At 39.1% G+C, this 21,351-nt stretch overlaps 2 protein-coding genes across 2 annotated transcripts; one reads left to right on the top strand and one right to left on the bottom strand.

The window, feature by feature from the left end:
* The first annotated feature begins 9,879 nt into the window (after window positions 1-9,879).
* Window positions 9,880-12,944, top strand: LOC139984739 (uncharacterized). Its single transcript, XM_071998766.1, has 3 exons — window positions 9,880-10,131; window positions 10,964-11,124; window positions 12,688-12,944. Exons 1-3 carry the CDS (start codon window positions 9,953-9,955, stop codon window positions 12,771-12,773), a joined length of 426 nt encoding a protein of 141 aa, XP_071854867.1. The 5' UTR covers window positions 9,880-9,952; the 3' UTR covers window positions 12,774-12,944.
* A 2,761-nt stretch (window positions 12,945-15,705) lies between these two features.
* LOC139985101 (uncharacterized) lies at window positions 15,706-19,298 on the bottom strand. The gene is made up of 4 exons (XM_071999300.1): window positions 19,086-19,298; window positions 18,284-18,376; window positions 16,549-16,792; window positions 15,706-16,212 (listed from the first exon to the last, which is right to left on the bottom strand). Exons 1-4 carry the CDS (start codon window positions 19,090-19,092, stop codon window positions 16,110-16,112), a joined length of 447 nt encoding a protein of 148 aa, XP_071855401.1. The 5' UTR covers window positions 19,093-19,298; the 3' UTR covers window positions 15,706-16,109.
* Window positions 19,299-21,351: the final 2,053 nt, after the last annotated feature.

Raw genomic sequence — 21,351 nt, 5'->3', positions numbered from 1 at the left:
CTCCACCATATGACCCAACCCCAGGTGTCACCACCCCCCCCCATCCCCACATGGCCTAAGAAAGAATTACGTCTCGGAATTTACAAGTATAAAATAACGTCAAGACAATGTTTAGTCGGAATCGGAACAGGTCATGAAACACAATTAGGAAGAGGGCGGTTGTCAGCATCTACGCTGACTGTAAACGACGACGACTCCTCTGTTACATCATCAAACTGACCGGTGGGCGCATGGGCGGATGGGCGGATGGGCGAATGGGCGCATGGGCGCATGGGCATGGGTGGCTGGAATTGGAACCGGGGTGCGCGTCTCCGCGGTTCGATCGGTCTTCCGGGTACCCGTTTATTACGCATTCAACCTAAAACCCAACTCGGCCTATACTATAGACCTAATAGTACTACTCATGTAGGCTATACTATAGACCTAATGGTACTACTCATGTAGGCTATACTATAGACCTAATGGTACTAGTCATGTAGGCTATACTATAGACCTAATGGTACTAGTCATGTAGGCTATACTATAGACCTAATGGTAGTACTCATGTAGGCTATACTATAGACCTAATGGTACTACTCATGTAGGCTATACTATAGACCTAATGGTACTACTCATGTAGGCTATACTATAGACCTAATGGTAGTACTCATGTAGGCTATACTATAGACCTAATGGTAGTACTCATGTAGGCTATACTATAGACCTAATGGTACTACTCATGTAGGCTATACTATAGACCTAATGGTACTAGTCATGTAGGCTATACTATAGACCTAATGGTAGTACTCATGTAGGCTATACTATAGACCTAATGGTACTACTCATGTAGGCTATACTATAGACCTAATGGTACTACTCATGTAGGCTATACTATAGACCTAATGGTACTACTCATGTAGGCTATACTATAGACCTAATGGTAGTACTCATGTAGGCTATACTATAGACCTAATGGTACTACTCATGTAGGCTATACTATAGACCTAATAGTACTACCCATGTAGACTATACTATAGACCTAATGGTACTACTCATGTAGGCTATACTATAGACCTAATAGTATTACTTATGTAGGCTATACTATAGACCTAATGGTACTACTCATGTAGGCTATACTATAGACGTAATAGTATTACTTATGTAGGCTATACTATAGACCTAATGGTACTACTCATGTAGGCTATACTATAGACCTAATGGTAGTACTCATGTAGACTATACTATAGACCTAGTGGTACTATCCATGTAGGCTATACTATAGACCTAATGGTACTACTCATGTAGGCTATACTATAGACCTAATGGTACTAGTCATGTAGGCTATACTATAGACCTAATGGTAGTACTCATGTAGGCTATACTATAGACCTAATGGTACTACTCATGTAGGCTATACTATAGACCTAATGGTACTACTCATGTAGGCTATACTATAGACCTAATAGTACTACCCATGTAGACTATACTATAGACCTAATGGTACTACTCATGTAGGCTATACTATAGACCTAATGGTAGTACTCATGTAGGCTATACTATAGACCTAATGGTACTATCCATGTAGGCTATACTATAGACCTAATGGTACTACTCATGTAGGCTATACTATAGACCTAATAGTATTACTTGTGTAGGCTATACTATAGACCTAATGGTACTACTCATGTAGGCTATACTATAGACGTAATAGTATTACTTATGTAGGCTATACTATAGACCTAATGGTACTACTCATGTAGGCTATACTATAGACCTAATGGTATTACTTATGTAGGCTATACTATAGACCTAATAGTATTACTTATGTAGGCTATACTATAGACATAATGGTACTACTCATGTCGGCTATGTGAGGCTTTATTCACATAATGATAATACTCAAGGCCGTCTTTGTGCAAGGCTCGGGGCAAACATTTTGTGGCAGGCCCCGTTTACTTCAGTGGGATGTATTGGTACCGGATAATGCCTCACAAAAGACATCAATTCCCCCCAGGGTTGTTATGATAAATTAAATTAATATAAACAACACGCAAAAACAACAACAAAACATTCTGTTTGTTGGGTATATTTTCATAAAACCTCTCAAATTAATCAATGGGAGACATCAGTAACAATATATTTTACAACCAAAACTTTCTTACAAGAAAGTTACGGCAACGCGATATCATATTAGCCGCACAAGGCCTATCCCACCTGTTCATTCATTGCTGTGCACTATGGTGCCCCTATCCAACCTGTTCATTCATTGATCTGCACTATGGTGCCCCTATCCAATCTGTTCATTCATTGCTGTGCACTATGGTGCCCCTATCCCACCTGATCATTCATTGCTGTGCACTATGGTGCCTTTACACTAGATTAGGATCTGATCTCGTGCTCAGTATCAGATCCTGTGCACGGGATCAAGGTTGCAGAGTAAATGCAGATCAGATCTGGATCCGATGATGATCCTGACAAGAAAGAGGATCATACCACGTACACGAGATCACGCTTTTATCGAATTCAAAGCATCTCGGAAATGGCTGTTTCTTTTCCTTTTTTTAGTTTGAAAAGAACAGTGAAGATTCCCATCTATACCAAGATATATAAAACTACCGAAAATAGACCCATGGGGAGGCTGGAGGGGGGGGGGGTGAAAAAAACATCAAGTGAAGTACACCTTAATAATAATAATTAAAAAAACTAAAAAATACCATCATGTTATATTATATCAAGAAGTTGGGTAATGCAGGCGGCAACTTCTAGGAAATAACAAGATAAAAATAGCAATCATGACAGTTTAATGACACCTAATAAGGTAAATGACCTGACAAACATCTTGAGAACATTTGCGTGTCGTCAAATAATGTACAAACAATAATATCCGTTACAAATGCAGGCTAACCAGAGGTCAGTTGTATCAAATTTGCAGGAAGGAAATCCCTGACCTATTTTCCATGTCTGAATTACAGCGGGCAAAGACCCTTTTATGTCTTTCACTCCCTAGCAACTCCATCTCAGGCTGTAGTAGGCTATATTGCTTTGCGCAGACTCACACGTAGAACCCGATAGAACGCATGCCATTGTATACACAGAGTGCGTAAAGTTCATCTATGATGGGGTAGTGCAACAAGGAGGTGGCCCCAAAGCTAATCATGTTCTGCTTTGCCTCCCTCTCCCTACACTTCCCACTCCGTCCCAACCAACCACCGGCCCTCGCGAATCGCAAAAGATATCTCACATATTGCTATTAAAAATTAAAAAAATCATAAATCTGTATCTAAAGTGAAATGAGACAATCCCTTTAAGCAGTATCAACAGTCCCTCCACCATATCACCCAGCCCCAGGTGTCACCACCCCCCCCCCATCCGCCCATGGCATAAATACTAAAGAAAAACGTCTCGGAATTTACAAGTATAAAATAACGTCAAGACAATGTTTGAATTCGGAATCGGAACAGGTCATGAACCACAATTAGGAGAGGGCGGTTGTCAGCATCTACACAGACTGTAAACTGCGATACCCCTCTGTTACATCATCAACATCCAACCAATCAAAGACGGTCAGAACGCAGCCAAGTTATTTCATTGGCAGTGGCATCGCCAAGGGGGGGGGGGGCTTTGGGGGCCACGTGCCTTCCCAAAAAAAATCGTGCCCCCAGGTACCCCCAAATGCGAGTTGTAGTGTTAAAAAATACTCAAACAAAAACTTTTTTACAAAGGACGAAACGTACTATTATGTTCATCAGTTAAATTTCTTTCCACCGACCATCACAATAACCAGTTGTTTCTCAATAACAAGGCCACAGGGGCCCCGGCGTGAACCGCTAGTGCTTAAACTTCACTAGTACCTTGCGTCAATTTAAATTTAAATTTTCAAAACTCTTCTTTACGTTGTAAACTTTCCCCCAAACCATCTTGAGATGGAGGGGCTGAAGTATGCTTCCGCCCAACTATTCAAGCGGAAACATCTTTTGATCTCTCATAATGGAAAATCACCAGATAGCACCAAATTGTATCTCATGACCCTTAATTATTTGAAAACATTATCAAAGCAAAAGGGTTTATTTCCATATTTTTTTAAAATAACTTATTTATCCGCCTCAATTAAAAACATAAGTATCGGACAGACTAGGCCCGAAAATTCTTGAATATAAAGTTACTTCAAGTTGCAAAATAAAGCACCAGACTGCATTTAAGGCCCCCTGAGTAATCAAACAGGGGATACCCCCTTCCTTTAGACCCCCCCCCCCGCCCCCAGGACGGCATTCACAAATAAGCACTGTGCCCCATAAATAAGTGCTGTGCCCCCCCCCCCTGTGTCCCCCAAGAGTGAAATGTCTGGCGGCGCCCCTGGTCATTGGGTAACGATATGCCACATTCGTATCCTATTGTATGTAAATGAATAATTTAGATTCCATGACATGTACCATGACATTGCATAGTGGTAATTCCCAATTTAGTTTAAAATCAATCCAAAATTTACTAAATTCCTCTTTTTACAATAAAATGTGTCATCAAGATGTCTTCCATCTATAATCTCGCCAACTTATAATAAGAAAATAAATATCCCTTCTGCCACCAGAGAATCTGTTTATCATATTTATAAAACCGAAAAACAACTATTTGAACATCGGGCCAAGGTAGAGTGTGATTACCAAAAGCGTAAAGTGACCTTACAGAACATACAAGAGGGAGAAAAGATAATTGGCTAATTTCCAACCATTGTCTGTGATAGGCCTATATTTAGACTGTACTACTTTAATAGGGACCTATGGAGTCTCTACTGACTTGATTTTAGTGCGCCTCCACTTTGCAGTAGTGGGATTAATTGTGTTGATGGTTGGTGGGGGAGGGGGGGTCATTCTCATAGCCAATGGGGTGAATCTAGTAACATGAAGTTATCTAGATATCTTGGAGTTGTATTGTCCGCTGCCACGCTGTTTCGAACCAGCGATGCACAGGTGTGCAGGAAATGCGACCGGGACTTTCCACACACCTATATAACAGGATTGCCAAATATCCTGTAGGAATTTATTTACTGTTATTAATGGAACCTGGGAATGACGTACGCAACTACAAAATATCACGGGAGGGCTGATTGGGGTTAAGAAGCCTTGAAGCAGGATAATTAATTTAATACCATACATGCAAACAGTGGCGTGCATTCAAGTGATGTATCCTTAAGCGGAACTAGACTTGTTACAAGTCTCTCCCCACCCCCCCCCCCCACTCCCTCACCCCTGCAGTAGGTCCCAGAAGGTGGCTGGAAAAACAAATAATAATAATAACACGAACCTAAAAATTAACACATAAATTCCCCATATGCGGCCTCTCCTCAACAAAATGCACTAGCGTGTTTTTATTTCTTCAATTACCTGTGTAAAACAATGAATAAAGCGGAGCTTATTAAGTACCGCAAAGTCTTATTTTTTCCCTAGAAAGTGATTTTACAGAATAATTTTTTTTTCTAAAACATGAGATCTCAAAATAAAGAATGTTTAAATGCAAATTACAAGGCCTAGAAAGTGACATTTCCGGCAATTTGGGAGGCATTTTTGGCAACAAAAAGTGGCGCTCCGCTTAGATAGTATCATGATGGTCCCTTTTGGAAAATGGCCCACCCACTTATAATTTCTTTAAAAAGGCACTGGCCATGCTATGATAGGTCGGGTTTTGTATTTTGTATAACTTCATTATATTTATTTCTCGTTGGCCTAGTATGTGAATATTTGTCACAAGTGTATTACATATAGGGACGTGTATGGCAAGCCAAATGCCAAATAATTAGATATATCGAGCGATAATTCAAGTTTATCAACCAGGAATACAGGAATCTGGAATATCAACTTTAAACTTCGATTATCGATGACAAACTTTGGTTATTGTTTGAAAATTCAAGATTATAACCGGATAATCCATGTTAATCGGTCGAAAATCCGGGATCATCATAGATAAACCTGTATGGATTATCACTTGAAAAACCTAGATTATCGGTTCAAAACATGGATTATCGTTTGATCAACCTGAATCATCAATCGAAAACACGGATTATTGTTCGATAAACCTGGATTTCCGACTGATAAAGCTGGATTTCTGAGACAATCTATGTTACCTTGCAATCCTCCTTATTTTCACACCATCTGTACTTTCAATTATGCTCTTGGAACAATGGTGGTAACTGATAATATGCTAAAACCAAGCATTACATTAGGTCATTTGAGATCCATTAAACTTTTAACCTTATTGTAGTAGGGTACCTATACAGTGCCAAATACAAAAGTGAAAATACGGTTAATCTTTCAACGAGCGGATGTACATTACTCTAATTGTGGTATGGTAGCTAATGTGCCAAAGACGAAAGGGAAAACCCCGTAAAAAAGCATGGTGTAACTATTTGGTCGTCTATCATATATGGTAAAACTAATTATGAACTCAATGAACCAATCAGATCGTTACAACATTTCGCGCATGCACTTATCCGAGCGTGAAGCTAATGAGTGTGGTGCGAGCGACTGCTGTAGGGGTCATATATAGGTCAAATCTTTCGTCTGCGGTATTACCAACAGATATTACTCAAAAGCCCAGTATAGTAATCAGCGGTTTTTCCGGATATTCCGGTGGCTAAAGTAAATTGTTTGACAAATCAGCTGGAAAATGTCTATATCTTTAGCACAATTCCACAATCTTATTGCCTTGTATGGCGAAGATTCCGAGATGGAGGTTTTAACTAGAAGTGTGAAATAAAGTTTACAGCGAAACATCCTACTTTATGAACCTATGAACTTTATGAGCCTAATGTTGTCCATTGTTATCAACATCTTGTATTATCTTGTTACCTAATAGACTATAAACTATTTGTTATATGATGAATATTATGCGTTCAACTTACTTGTGATTTGCATTTTGTTAGGCTGGCACATCGTATGATAAAGTAATATATATCTTACCATAAACACTTGTCTGTTGCAATGGGTTCAAAAGATGTTTTTAATGCGTAGGCTAAGAGTAACGCAGGCCAGTATGGGCCGTGAACCCCCCCCCCCTCTCCCCTCCCCCTCATGTGCAGACTACTGTGCCACGTCCATTTGTACAAAACAAAAAACTTCACATGTTAAAGATACAAATTAGTTCTACTCCTTATCCCTATTACAGGGCAATGTGACCTTAGCAGCAGAAAGTGATTTTTCGTGGACTCAATTAACATCAATTCAGAGGAATAGTTTGTACAAGAACCTTCTATTAAGGGAAATGGTAACAATTGTTGATTTATTTCTGATGAGTTTCACTAATGTTTGGCTATGATGTATATGCAAATATGCAAATTAGGTTCCCAAATAGCTATTTTATGTATTTTAGATCCTCCTGCAAGCAGGAACTCGCGAAGAAGCCTCGTTGGCTTATCAAAGCCGCAAGCTGACCAAAGTCAGTCTCTTACATTCATATTTAACGTCCATGATTATGAATTGTCAATTGTTAACAACTCTGTAACTGGACGACAAAGGCCTACATTAACATTGGAGTGACTCGAACCGGGGACCTTATGATTGGAGGGCACCGGCGTTAACCACGGAGCTGACACTCCACTATTTTGGAATACATACTACCAATAGTAATAAAGTTGATAGTTTTTATTGTATTTTATGTTAATATAGTATTATATCAAATATTTCTTATCATTTGAGGCTAAACTTGGAAAATAACTTGAAAAATGACTGAGATATTAGGATTGTCATAAGAACTGCGGACACGCCCCCTCTACCAGGAGAATGAGCACATATACATATACATTACACGTATATACACGCATTCGTGCACCGTACCTGCATTATGCAAATCGTTCTCACAACGAATTAGTGGCGCTATGCCGATATTTATTGCTTTAATTTTGTAAGGAAGCCTGTGAAAAAACATAATATTTATTAGATTTTTGAAAAAGGGTGTAGGGTGACCAAGATATTATTTTATTAAGCAATGAAGAGTTTTTCAACGCTTTTTTTGGGGGGGGGAGGGGTGTTGGCAATATTCCGATGATAGTTCAAATGTCCAATGCTCTATAGCCCTGATCTTTTCATGGTAGATTTTTTTTTATGTGTTGGGCTTGTTCTAGAGCAAATGAAGGTGCTGGCCTGTTTCTAAGTGGAGATAGATTTTTTTTTGTTGAAAATAATATGGTCAAAAGGTAGAATTTTCACATTTTTTGAATCAAAACAAAGTTGGAACCAAGATACTGAAATAAAATCAATAGCACCACCTTAAAAGAATTATTATTTTTTGAATAGATCTGTATTTCAGCTTTATTCTAACACTCAAACCAAGTCTATAGCTAGAAGGGTTGGGAACTCGATACAAAATTGTCAGAGTGTTAGGTTTTTTGGCCATATACCGCCCAGTAAAGTGTTTAAAAGGTGATTGTTCCTCATCTTAAATTGCTGCCCCTCCCTGCCCCAACTGAGAATTCCCGGCTACGGGCCTGGAGTAAGTTCTGTGGAACTAATTAAGGGCAAAGCTAGGACGTACTAAGGTCTCCTAACGATCTGCACCAATCAGATAACTACCATATAGTATACGTATAGAATTACTGTCAACTCAGTGAAGCTTTAAATCGCCCATCAAATGGACGTTAATACCCTCTCTTATGCCATTAAAGAGACGCAAGGAACTCACTCAGGGGGTAGGAAGCTTCCAAAAAAGTGTGGGGGGGGGCACTATCTCATTCCACAACCACCACTCGTTATGCTATAAACCTAAACACACCAGACATATCACTTAAATATATATGATGTGTTAGTATGCCTATCAATACTATTTATTGAGATTGTTTATTATTAACCGTGCTACAAAAAGATATGGGATATCATTTAGAAATAGCATGTACAGACTAAAAATAAATAATTAAAATAAAATATTAAAATTAACAAAGGCTTAAGATATCCAAAAGACAGTTCTTCATCAAAGGGGCAAATTTTATTTGCCAGTAGGGCACATTTGCTATTTTGGAAAAGTGGGGGCACGTGCCCCCAGCGCCCCCCCCCCCTCCGGATCCTACCCCCCTGAACTCACTGCATACCTGAACAGGTCTTCGAACATTAAACTGACAAATGAAAGGTCTTTCCTCCCTCCCACCCTATTCTCCCTCCCCCACCTATTCTCCCTCCCCCCCCACTTATTCTCCCTGTCCCACCCTATTCTCCCTTCCCCACCCCTTTCTCTGAAGAATAAAACAACACAAATCATACAGTTAACGTTAGGTTTATACAACCGTTAAAGTTCAACAACTTTCTTTCCACAGACATTGATATCAGACAACTCAACCGTCAACTTACAGGCTACTCGATGTCTCTTTGTACCATAATTAATACCACCATCCTGTATACGGAGGACTATAAACTTCAACTAACATCCTTATAGATACAAAGAAGTGTCACATTCTCGGTAAAACAACCTCAGGCTGTTATTTAACCATCCACATTATCTTTAACATCGCTTTTAACCACTATCACGGAAGTGCAATCCTTTCTTTGAACTGAAAAATTTAATCAAACCCCAGAAAGTAGTACTAGTAGTGTTACATGGAAAAGTAAAGCCCGGGGATTATTTTCACTACGGGGGTGACTTTAGGTCACTGCGCAGTCGCTGTAGTTATAAGCAGAATGTTTTTACCTGAATAGCCTGCCAGGCAGGTTTTTGTTAAAGATCGCCTTTGTATGAGAAAGCCAATCCAATATCTAACCATGATTTGCAATGACAGGACATTTAACAGCCCCATAGCATAGGGTAACTGAATAGTTTTTATGACATTTACAACTATTTTTAAGCTATGACGTATTTTGGGGGGGGTTGTCTTTTTTTTTTTTTTGGCTCTTCGATTGAACTGTTTATAAGGAGTGGCTCGTGTTCTCATCAAACACAGCAACAGAAGCAGAAGCCGACAGAATCAGACCCGAAGTACCACGGTATAGATCACATTAACATGTCTTCATCACTTCTGCAAGTTTGTTTAGCTATCCAGGTATTTCTGGTGGCAGTCTACGGGTGTACTCCGGCACCATCAGGAGGGTCCACTAGATCTAATTTCCAAATAACCTACAAGAAGGAAGACGTCCAGATTGCAAGAGCCGATCGTGCTCCACCTGCTAGAATCGGCAAACGGTAAGAATATCTCAATATGTCTGTTTGCGTGTGTGTGTGTGTGTGTACGTTGATCATCACTACAACCTCTCGCCAGTAACATGTTGCTGTGTAAAGTCAGAACACTTGTTCGCACCAATCATGCATGCTATAGGTGATTGTGATCCCACCAGAATGCTTCATATACAAACATAGCCCTACTGAAGATAGCCTATGCTGCAGCTTATAAATTAAATATAAACAATGAATGTTATAAACGTATATCGCTTTAGTAATATATTTTAGACAGTGACCAAGATTCTGTGAAACTTTTTACATATTTATTGTTTTTATAAAATTAATATATTGTGTTTATACTTTTCTTAAACTTCTTACTAATTCTTCGTTTGATAAAAGTGCGGACAACCCCCCCCCCACCCTACCCCCCACCCCGCACCCCTCCAAATTGGTCTCTTTTTCTATGTTCTCGACTTAAATCTTAGTTACGCTATAAGACACATTATGGCATATTTCAAAACATCAGTCAAATCACAAACTTGAAGAATAAGTATATATATAGGCTGTCAATTTTCCTTTTTTTTTTTCTTTTGCATTTGGTTAGAGTTTTCATTGCTAAGTCCAGAGTATACTAAAGTCATTTAATGGTTATTTTATTTGGGTAAGATCAAGTAATACTAAGAAAGAATTGCTTACAGTGGAATCCACAACAGAAGAGAACTGTGACGTAAGAATGAACAAATCGTGTTACTCAAAACATACTCAAATATTTAACAATCGTTGTCATCGCATTATGCTCATCGAAGTTACGTAAAACGTTCATATAATTCCTTGTATTTTTCCTCAAATTTTCCAGGTCTCTTACTTCTGGTTCTGACGACATCAATTCTGGCAACTTCTTTCTGAAGCTGGATAATAACGAGGATGGTCTGTTAGATGTCTTTGAGTGGTTGAGGGCGCCATACTACACTAAACTTGTAGATTTTGCAATGCTGCTGAAGGATGTTGACCTAAACGGTAAGATTCCATATCACGTGGTTTTAAGAGTAATTACGTAGCTCCCAGGCGTTCTAACCCACGGAGCTATCATAAAAAAGGTCCTAATGCGCATGACCCGTACTATTTACAAATCTGTTTGTATCAGGGTAACACCAGGGAGAAACTCCCTGGTAACACGGTCTTTGCTATTGGCCGAACGGATCGATAAAACAGAGCTCTCTACTAATGTCGTTCGCGTCCGTGGAGTCTCTTTGTAATGTTAAATTGTAATGGTTTATCAGTATTTTATATAAAATGTCTCTAAACAAGTCTATGCTCATACGTTTTAAGTGACATTTGTAAGCATTTGTACACAGTACATTGCCTGATCTAATATCTAAATGCCAAAATACTGAAAATATGTGTATTGAACTACTTGTCGAGAACGGTCTAAGAAAGTCTCATTGGTGTTTAATCTATGAATATGCATATCATTGAGAATTATAGGCCAACCACCCAATTATTCACATCCCCAGTAGGAAATATCCATAGGAAATGTTCTTGTTTGTGAAGCAATATATATATATATATATATATATATATATATATATATATATATATATATATATTTATATATATATATATATATATATACATATATATGTATATAGTAGAAAAGATGAGGACAACATGTAATGCCTTTAAATCCAACATAATATTTAGATTAGAATAGAATAACTAAACGCTGCACAAATTTTCGGACACCCTGGTCCTTCGTCAGGCGTAAAATTATGTATTATGTTGGATTTAAAGGCATTACATGTTGTCCTCATCTTTTCTACTATATACATATATATGTATATATATATATATATATATATATATATATATATATATATATATATATATATATATATATATATATATATATTATTTTAAAGAATAAAAAACTCGAACTACCAAACTTCTGATCCACTCTTAAAAGCAGTCCTTGAAATTGTGAGAGTGATCATCGGCAAATATGTAGTCCCTTAGAAAGGGAACAGATACCACGATCTTACATGATATTACAGACAAAATGACGAATAAGGAGCAATTTAAGAAAGAGTCGTGAATATTCATAGAACAGTATTCGTTATCAGTGCTGCACTATCATATCATGCTTCCAAGTAAGTTCCACGTGACCATACTAACAGAAAACAAGATGTTCATACTGTATCTCATAATGCTAGCGTGCCTTGAAAGCATAATATAACATATTGCCCCCTTCTGGTACCGTTATTAAGGCAGATGAATCGCCCGTCTATTAACTCACAATATCATCTTTGGGGTATCTACCCCCCCCCCCCCACCCCAATATATCTTATTCCAGCAGTCTTGATAATCAAATAGACGAATGAATGCGTATTCAAGCCACTGTTTTACCATTGCTACCACCTGTGTAATTCGGAACTCTGGCATACGTGTTTGGTATATTTATAGTTCGTTTTTAAACTACAGAATGGACTCAATCATAAAGATGGAAATTCGATTTCCATTAATTACTAAGAGCAAAATTTGAGTTTTTGAATTATTATTTTTATAACTTTCCTTCTTTTATAGGAGACGAAATGGTATCCATGGAGGAATTTAAGACCGTCAAAGTAACCATGGTGACTGGGCAAAATACCATGACAACGCCACGCTAATTACCATACATTACGTCATCATCACATTACGTTGCTATATAACGAATATTGTCGTCACGAAGTTAACAAAGGCTTAAGATATCCAAGAGACAGTTCTTCATCAGAGGCGCACATTTTATTTGCCAGTAGGGCACATTTGCTATTTTGGAAAAATTGTGCCCCTCGGCTCCTACCCCCTGCTTAAGTCCAACGGTAATACAGTCTTGGGTTCTTGGTCAATTATAGGAGAAGCACGTGGAAATATGGAACAAAGAATAACGTAATCTCGTTTTCGTAATAAACTTAAGAAATCTTGTAGGCTAGGCTTCGAACTCAAATTTCTGCAACATATTAGTTGGACAAGTATCCCTGAAAATCGACATGAATTTATCATTCAAGTCCTAATCAATCTGTGATAGCGCCATCTTCAAGGACGCCAACCAATTAAATAAGCACATTGCCGCAGAGCAAAATCCAAATGATAATTTGAAAGAAACATCTAAATCATCACATTCCCTTTAATGTGTTTTGTGTGAAGTTTTAATGAGTCCTTTTAATTGACAGTCACTTCAAAATGGAAGTAGTGTGTGGCCATTTGGTCGTTGAAATCTACTATACAAATAACATTTTAGAATTGGCATGGTGTATTGTAATGCACTGTTATTTAGGGTATAAGTTAGCCTAGTTAGGTCTTATCAGTAAGTCTACACGCGGCAAGGGCATGTTAATATTACTTTTCATGTTTTTTTTGTGGGGGTTGAATGTTCGGCTCGTGTGATTAACCAGTAATATCCCTAGTCTAGTCACCAGATGGTCTATACAGGGACACATTGGCAATAACATTATCTTTGGCAAAGGGAGCACAAGTCTTGATTCTTTATAAGCAGCTTGAAGTTAGTGATGACAATTCGAGCTCCACTTTGCATGAGATCACCGACTATAGTTCAGACCCTAGACAGTATTTTATGCTGCAGTCCATCCACAGAATGAGTGTTAATTTCTCAAAGATCAGTTGATTCTCGGAAATGACTTTCTTGTGTTGCTTCAGTATCATACAACAAGACGCACACATAAATATAGTAGATGCGGACAGTCCAGTTGCGATGCGACTTTTTTATGTCAGTTTGTGGCCGGCTTACGAACTTAACCTTGTTATTGTATCCAGTATCCAGTTATTTGTAATGAACTAGATTTAGAAATAAACGAAATTAATAAAGAAAAAGAACAAATACTGTTGTAAGGAGTTTTTTTTTCCATCTCAACTGCATGTTATCAAACAGGCTTTCAGCTTTAAGATTCCATCAAGTTTGGTATGATCGTATCTGAGGTAGATTCCTTCATGTATCTTGATTGTAAATCGATTAACTCAGCAACAGCCTCCCCTTCCTAGTCCCACTTTTCTCGCGATCTTTCCATTTGAAAACCTGGTAACCAATCTGAATCAAATTAAAAATTAAAAATAAATTAAAAAATGGCTTCTATGCTAATCTTAGTGGTTTTGAATAACCTGTGATGTGATGGCAGATTTCTTCCATCCATCCAGTTATCAGTGGCTAGCAAAATCATGACTTGAAAATGTGAGACCCTTATTTGTGGCACCACCTGCATACCCCATCCACTGCCTGGATCCCCTCTAGGCCTGCAACCCCTCCACCATTTGCATCCCCTCCACTGCCTGCATCCCTCCACTGCCTGCATCCCCTCTACCCCCACCACTGCCTGCACCCCCCTCCACTGCCTGCAACTCCTCCACTGTCTGCAGGCTGCATCCCCTCTACCGCCTGCATCCCATCCACTGCCTGTATCTCCCTCCACTGCCATCACCCCCTCCAATGACTGCATCAACGCTACCGCCTGCATCCCCACTACCCCCACCACTGCCTGCATCCCCTCTACCTCCTGCATCCCCTCTACCCCCACCACTGCCTGCATCCCCTCCACTGCCTGCAACTCCTCTTCCGCCTTCATCCCCTCTACCCCCCCACTGCCTGCATCCCCTCTACCGCCTGCATCCCCTCTACCCCCACCACTGGCTGCATCCCCCTCCACCATAAGCATCCCCACCACCACCTTCATGATACCCTCTACCCCCACCACTGCCTGCATCCCCTCCACTGCCTGCAACTCCTCTTCTGCCTTCATCCCCTCTACCCCCCCCCACTGCCTGCATCCCCTTTACTGCCTGCATCCCCTCTACCCCCACCACTGCCTGCATCCCCCTCCACCATAAGCATCCCCACCATCACCTACATCCCCTCCAAACCCTTCCATTAGCCAAACCTTTGGATGATAATACAGAGCACAAAACACTACACCTTACATTAGACAAACAATATGGAATATCACACAATGTATGTACACTTAACAATGTTTGACACACTAACAACACTAGACATATGCATTATGGATATTACAAATGGAAGAGAAAATACAAAAGTTGTTTTCCTCAGTTCAGATTGGGCTCAGTAAAGGCAATGACCCTTTCATATGACCTATGACTCATAATATCCTGCTCCTACCAAGAGTAACACATAGCACCTGAATGCATCAGTTTATCCCAGGAGACCAACAGTTTGAAAGAATGGACTGGAAACTTCCTTGGGAGAGGTAAACATCCACAGCGCCCTCATTTAATTAAAGGCAACAAAAGTTCAAAGTAGATTTTTGCTTTGATATCTACCCTGTACACTGCATTCAGCTGTTACTAGTTACAAGTGAAATGTTCAGTGAAATCTATGTGTAGTATACCTTATCAGTAACAGTGTACAGTCTGTTTTAACGTAGCGTACGTGCTACATTAACATTTTAAGACATAAAGGCCTGCTCTCATAAATGCAACACAGGCAATGGGTAAATATTACTTGCTGTGAAGGTATCATGAAGAGGGTATAACATTGAAATTTGCACTGCAGTGCATTGAAATTTGCACTGCAATGTGAACAAACTCTTACACTGTTTTTAACACTTTTATTTAGATTTTGTGCTTACATTTTGGTGTGGTAGGAGTAGTTACTACAGAAACACAACAAGCTCTAAGCAAATGCCATGGTGATTGATTTTTGACGAGACATTGTTAGACCATACATCATTATAAAGTGGTATAGGATAGCTGTCAATAGCTGATATACAGATATAAGTTATTCTATTCTCTATGTTAATATCCCATAATTTACCATTGTTTGGCTTGTGTAGGATAGCTGTCAATAGCTGATACATAGATTGTAGTTTTTGCATATAGCTATATATGCAATAATTCCATTGATAGACATATGTAGAGCTGTACACAGCTGACATTCAGTTTATAGTGTTTGTTTTCTCCATCACATCAGCAGTGTAGCTTCTGTTCATTGATACTGGTCACAAGGACAACATAAACTTCAGACCAGGTGCTGCTTTATTGTGGAAAGTTCCACCCCACTGCTGTTGGTCCACATCTGTGTAATTACCATCTCCAACAAGTCTGACAATTACAAGAAAATGAAACATTAATTAGACACACAGTCACAGAAATGAACACACAGACCAACATGAACAGACTGGACACTAAATAACAGAGATTTATCAACAGAAGTTCAGTTTTATTATAAATTCAGTTTTGTTGCCAGTGTAACCTGCAAATGTGTTAAGATTAGAATTTAGTTTGAATTAGCAATGTTCAGATTCTGGTAGTTGAATTCACGGGACAAGAAAACGTTGAAACATTTACTTACACGCGCCTTTCTGCAATACTAAGTGTATGTGTAACACTTTACAATTGCCATGTCTACAGTAAGATACAAAGAGCATGATTTTATACCTATTATCAACAAAGTTGCCCTGGTAAGCTGCTCCATTCGGCCATCTGTAAGTTCCCTTTCCATGGAACTGATTGTCCACGAACTCTCCATCATAGGAACTTCCACTTGGATGTGTTAGTTTGCCTTGGCCATTCATTTTGTCATTAGCCCAATGGCCTTGGTAGCAGACCCCCGTTGCAGTGGTGTGTTCACCATAACCACTTCTCTCGACTCCTCCTCCCTCTATTTCAAAGTATTCACCATCTGAAAGGAAAAAATGGTCCAGAGGTTAGGTAAAAGCTAAAGGTACTTGGCAATGATTGATATTTATTTGGGTTTTCAAATTGTAAGATTTAATAACCACTTCATGCCACAAATACAAGCTAGTAAAACTTGCATGGTATTGTGAGTTAAATCCCATACAAGTAAAATGTAAACAATAAAGGCATTGAAGACTCGCGCACAAAGAAACGTCTCATGCCGGCAATCTGACCTAGTTTTGAATGAGGTGTAACAGAATTGTTAGACACCACCATCGATCCCAGAAAATACACACACAACTTGCTACTGTCGGTAATTAGACACTAGTGCACAGTCTAAACATGCAGCTACGGTCAATACCCACGAAACAGTGTACATAGCGGCGATGGACATCTCAGGTCTAGATAAAAAATAACAAGGTATCACGTTTCTTTAATGTCTGCATTTTGTAGCGACAGAGTAAAAACTTCACTTGCAAGCAACAGAAAGTTAACTTTTTCAGATGGCGGCACTCGGTTTGGGGCGAGTCTTCAATGCCTTCAACGAAAAATCATTGATGTATCTTGAAATACTACTGCACAGTCATTTCAATTATGAAAAACTCTTAATTGCATCAAAAGTGACTCAGAGCTTTTTGTTTTTTAATTCTTTTAATTTATTTTGTTGTGAGAGTACAGTACATCACCAAGATCATTTAACATAAACGTACTTCACCATGTAGTGTTGTATGTTGCATAAAAACAATTTCATATAGTGAGATCATGAACCTTACATGGACTACATTTGCATACAATATGACAGGCCTAGGCTGGCCTTTAATAATATAGCAAATGTAGGTAAATGGTGTACATATTACCTTTCAAAGTTAGTTATGTTTACACACAGGTATATTAATACACACATGGCACATGCACATCCCACTTCACAATAGCTGTGATTGTTACTGTAGCTATGAAGCATAGAACAATACTAAGTACTGTAAACAGAGTGACTTTAACAATTGCACTAATGGAATATATTATTCTATTTCCCTTTTGGTTATGAAAACATTGTGAGTTATAACTACCTTTTTATTTATACAATGACGACCAAAATCATGCCAGGATATTCTTTGCAATGATGCCATTAGAAATGAAAGTTTCCTGTACTATTCGCAAACTTGGGGCACCAGTAGTTTTGTAGCAAATATATATCTACATAAGTAGAATTCAACCTTATTCATTTTAACTACATACTATGGTCATTATACACAGACAAACCTACTTCCTTTGTTTCCAATGTCCACATTGCATTTAATAGAAAGCACAATTTGAAATATGAATTCAATTCAAATTTGTTTACTCTCATACCCACCAAAATTAATACAATGTTTCACTTATGATAAAAAATGACACACAATTAACACTATAAATGAAATCTCATTGTGACTAATTGAAGAGTTAAAAACAATCTTACAGCAAGAAGAAAGATAGAATCAAGAGGGGGCATGTTTACCATATCTGTCACCATTGGGAAATATAAAAGTACCCTTCTTTAGGGTTGGATTTGTGTCCTCCTTGTCCTTCTCCACCTTCTTCCCTTTCGGAGCTAAATAAAATGGGGAAAAAAACAAAACAAAAATCAGTGCACTGTTAAATACGTGGCTGCCCAGGTGCTTATTAGTAAGTTGTGTGAAACCTTTAGTTACTGTTAGTGTTACTAGATGGATGTATGTAAGGTAGTTTACAGTACTGTATTTCTGTGACATGGCTGCCTAGGTGCGTATGACAAAATTTATATGAAACTTTTTACAAGTTATACTAATTGCATTGAACTTGGTTTTGTGCATCACTTTTGCTTACAGTTTCCCTGGCTTCATTGAAGCTGTAACTGTACGATGCTAAGCAAACAAATGCACTTTCAAAGGTCAAAGATAATGAGTTAATTGTCTTTCAACTAAGTTCGGCTTTGCATACGTAATTTCACTGTTACAAGTGTTAACCTACTGTAGCCTACAGTACAGATGTTACTTTGATCAGATTCTGCCACAATGAGATACCCTGCAGATTTATACTGTAGCCTTGTAACTTGTAAGGCCTAACGCTAGGTGTTGAAGCACAACAGACGAAGCGAGGATACAATATATCTCTAATTTGGGGCAGGAGTTTAATTTTAGGCTAACGTTATAGTAGGCATATAGCGTGAATAGGCTCTAAGTTAGTCCAACTCTAACGTTAGTATCAGTACAGCTTAGTTTTTATCGCAGAACTGGTAAGCATACATGTAAATGGAACGGTAGACCTCGATGAGAACTTACCTGGCATTCCGTCACTTTAAAAGTTAATTTAACAACGAAATTTTCACGCGGAGGTGACAAACTTACATCTGAGCTGTATAATTTAGCCTATACAAAAATTAAAGATGGGAAAATGCTGGAAGAAAAACGGATAAAATGTAATAACTTCTTTTGAAAGGGTTTCGCGTTGCTATGGCCACCGGAAGGTACCTTGTGGGAGTATAAGATTGTTATTCTCCATATGACCGTCAAGTGTCGAATTTGGCAAAAACAAATTCCGTAAAGTTAATATCAATGCCAAAGCCACTGCAAAACGGCAGTGTTACATAGCGAACAACAGATTCGATCCCAATTAGTTTCAAGAGCCAAAAAAACATTTCCTGAACTGCCAGATCGATGTCTTGAAAGGTGAGGGAAGAAAAATGTTTTGTTCTGGGATGTTTACCGGACGAAGATAGGATCATAACCTACGGGACATTGAAAATTTCGACGTTTCAAAGAGAAGTAACGTCCTTGCAAGAATGCCGCCTCAAATCATTGCACAAGCCATCCATGTTATAAAATTTCGAAAACAGACGAAACTAAGACAGTATGTACATGAAATTAGGAGCAGAGAGCTAAGTCGTGATATACTGTAAGTAAATATGTTAGGATATTTACAGTACGAATTTTGAAGAAAAACAATTTTTTTGTAAGTCCATGTGAAACGGAAATTGATAATTTGATTGTATAGCACTCTCTTTGCTGAACAAAGGAAAACTAGCTGACGTCAAGCGCATCCCTATAGTTGAAAAATGATAAAGAACCCAGAACCTACTCAAGTTACACTTCCAACTAACAATTTGGAGTTCCAAGGAAGCCTGGTTAATTGAGAACTTGCAATAAAAGCAACATTATAGCTAGAGAAAATGGACCAAAACTGATGATATATGTCACCGTGTTTGTGTTGTCAACTGTAATTCCAAAGGTTCTACCAAGTCTCCCCTGCTCACTCCTCATCTCTGCCCCTCCCCTCTCTCCCCTCCCCTCTCTGCCCCTCCCCTCCCCTCTCTGCCCATCCCCTCCCCTCAGGGCCGTCTTAACGCATGGGCCCACTGGGCCCAGGGCCCAGGGCCCCGCGATGCCAGGGGCCCCGCAATCGTAGTAACCCATGTCTTAATATGGGAGGAAAACTTATTGAATAGGCCATTATGCCTGATTGAATTCGATACTTGACAACTTGTGACGAGAGTTGGTGAAACACTTGAGAGTTTGACATTAAATATTCGAATCTGAGTTGGCAACCCTGGAATATACAATGCCCTGAAGGCTTACAACACCTCCAAACACCTCAAAAAGATTGACTTTCAGCCAATCATACACAGTTTACGATCAAGAAATGCCGCAAGTTCCGTTAGTTCCCCCAGTTGAAAGACTCAACACAAGGGTGTTACAAACCGTGAGTCCAGTATTGTTAGAGAAGGGACGGAGGGCAACTGGAAGATTACTCTTCTATAATGTATTTCAGCTTTTAGATATATCACGTATGTTATTCAGCTAAAGTTTTATGCTTTATGCGCGACATAGGGAGGGGTGGTAAATGCAGGCATGTCTATGCTTGAGCGATTGTCAAGGATGTCAATTTTTCACGCAACTTTTTTCGAACTCACTTGATTGAGGGGCCCCGCTCCATTGCCGGGCCCAGGGCCCGGTGATCTCTTAAGACGGCCCTGCCTCCCCTCCCTCCCTGCCCCTCCCTCCCCTCTCTGCCCCTCCCCTCCCTGCCCCCCTGCCCGTCTCATGGATACGCGTCTGGCATTCAGTGATATGGATTTGGCTTCGTGTAACCCGCCATGTGGAGACCGACTACAGAATATCACGTTACGTTTCTTCCATGAAAAGCGCATTGATTGTGATTATTAGGTACTCATGTTCTTAGGATCTTTATCGTAATGGCAAAGTAAGTCATAACCTTATACTACCAGAAGTTTGTCTCAATCAATTGATAAACATTGTAGAAGGTCTTTGTTGTTTAATTTTCTGTGTCATGACATGTTTTCTCAATGCGTTACAATCTACCGATATACGTACGGCTGTCACTAAGTCTTCAAGTAAGTTCACAATTCTTCTACATATAGGACATATTGGCATAACTCTATTTTTACTCTAATCTTATAGACAGCTTAGGTTTGTACACAGCTTAGGCATATGAAACAAATACGCATCCGATCCCAGTCAACAGCTTCCTGTCAGTATTTCCTGTATAGCCAATACAGTATCAACAGCCAACCACGTGACCGAATGTTTG

The sequence above is a fragment of the Apostichopus japonicus genome, chromosome 17 (assembly GCF_037975245.1).
Source record: "Apostichopus japonicus isolate 1M-3 chromosome 17, ASM3797524v1, whole genome shotgun sequence".
Taxonomy (NCBI): Eukaryota; Metazoa; Echinodermata; class Holothuroidea; order Aspidochirotida; family Stichopodidae; genus Apostichopus; species Apostichopus japonicus.
Note: the sequence above shows the minus strand (reverse complement) of the source record. Positions and strands in the feature narration are given on the sequence as shown.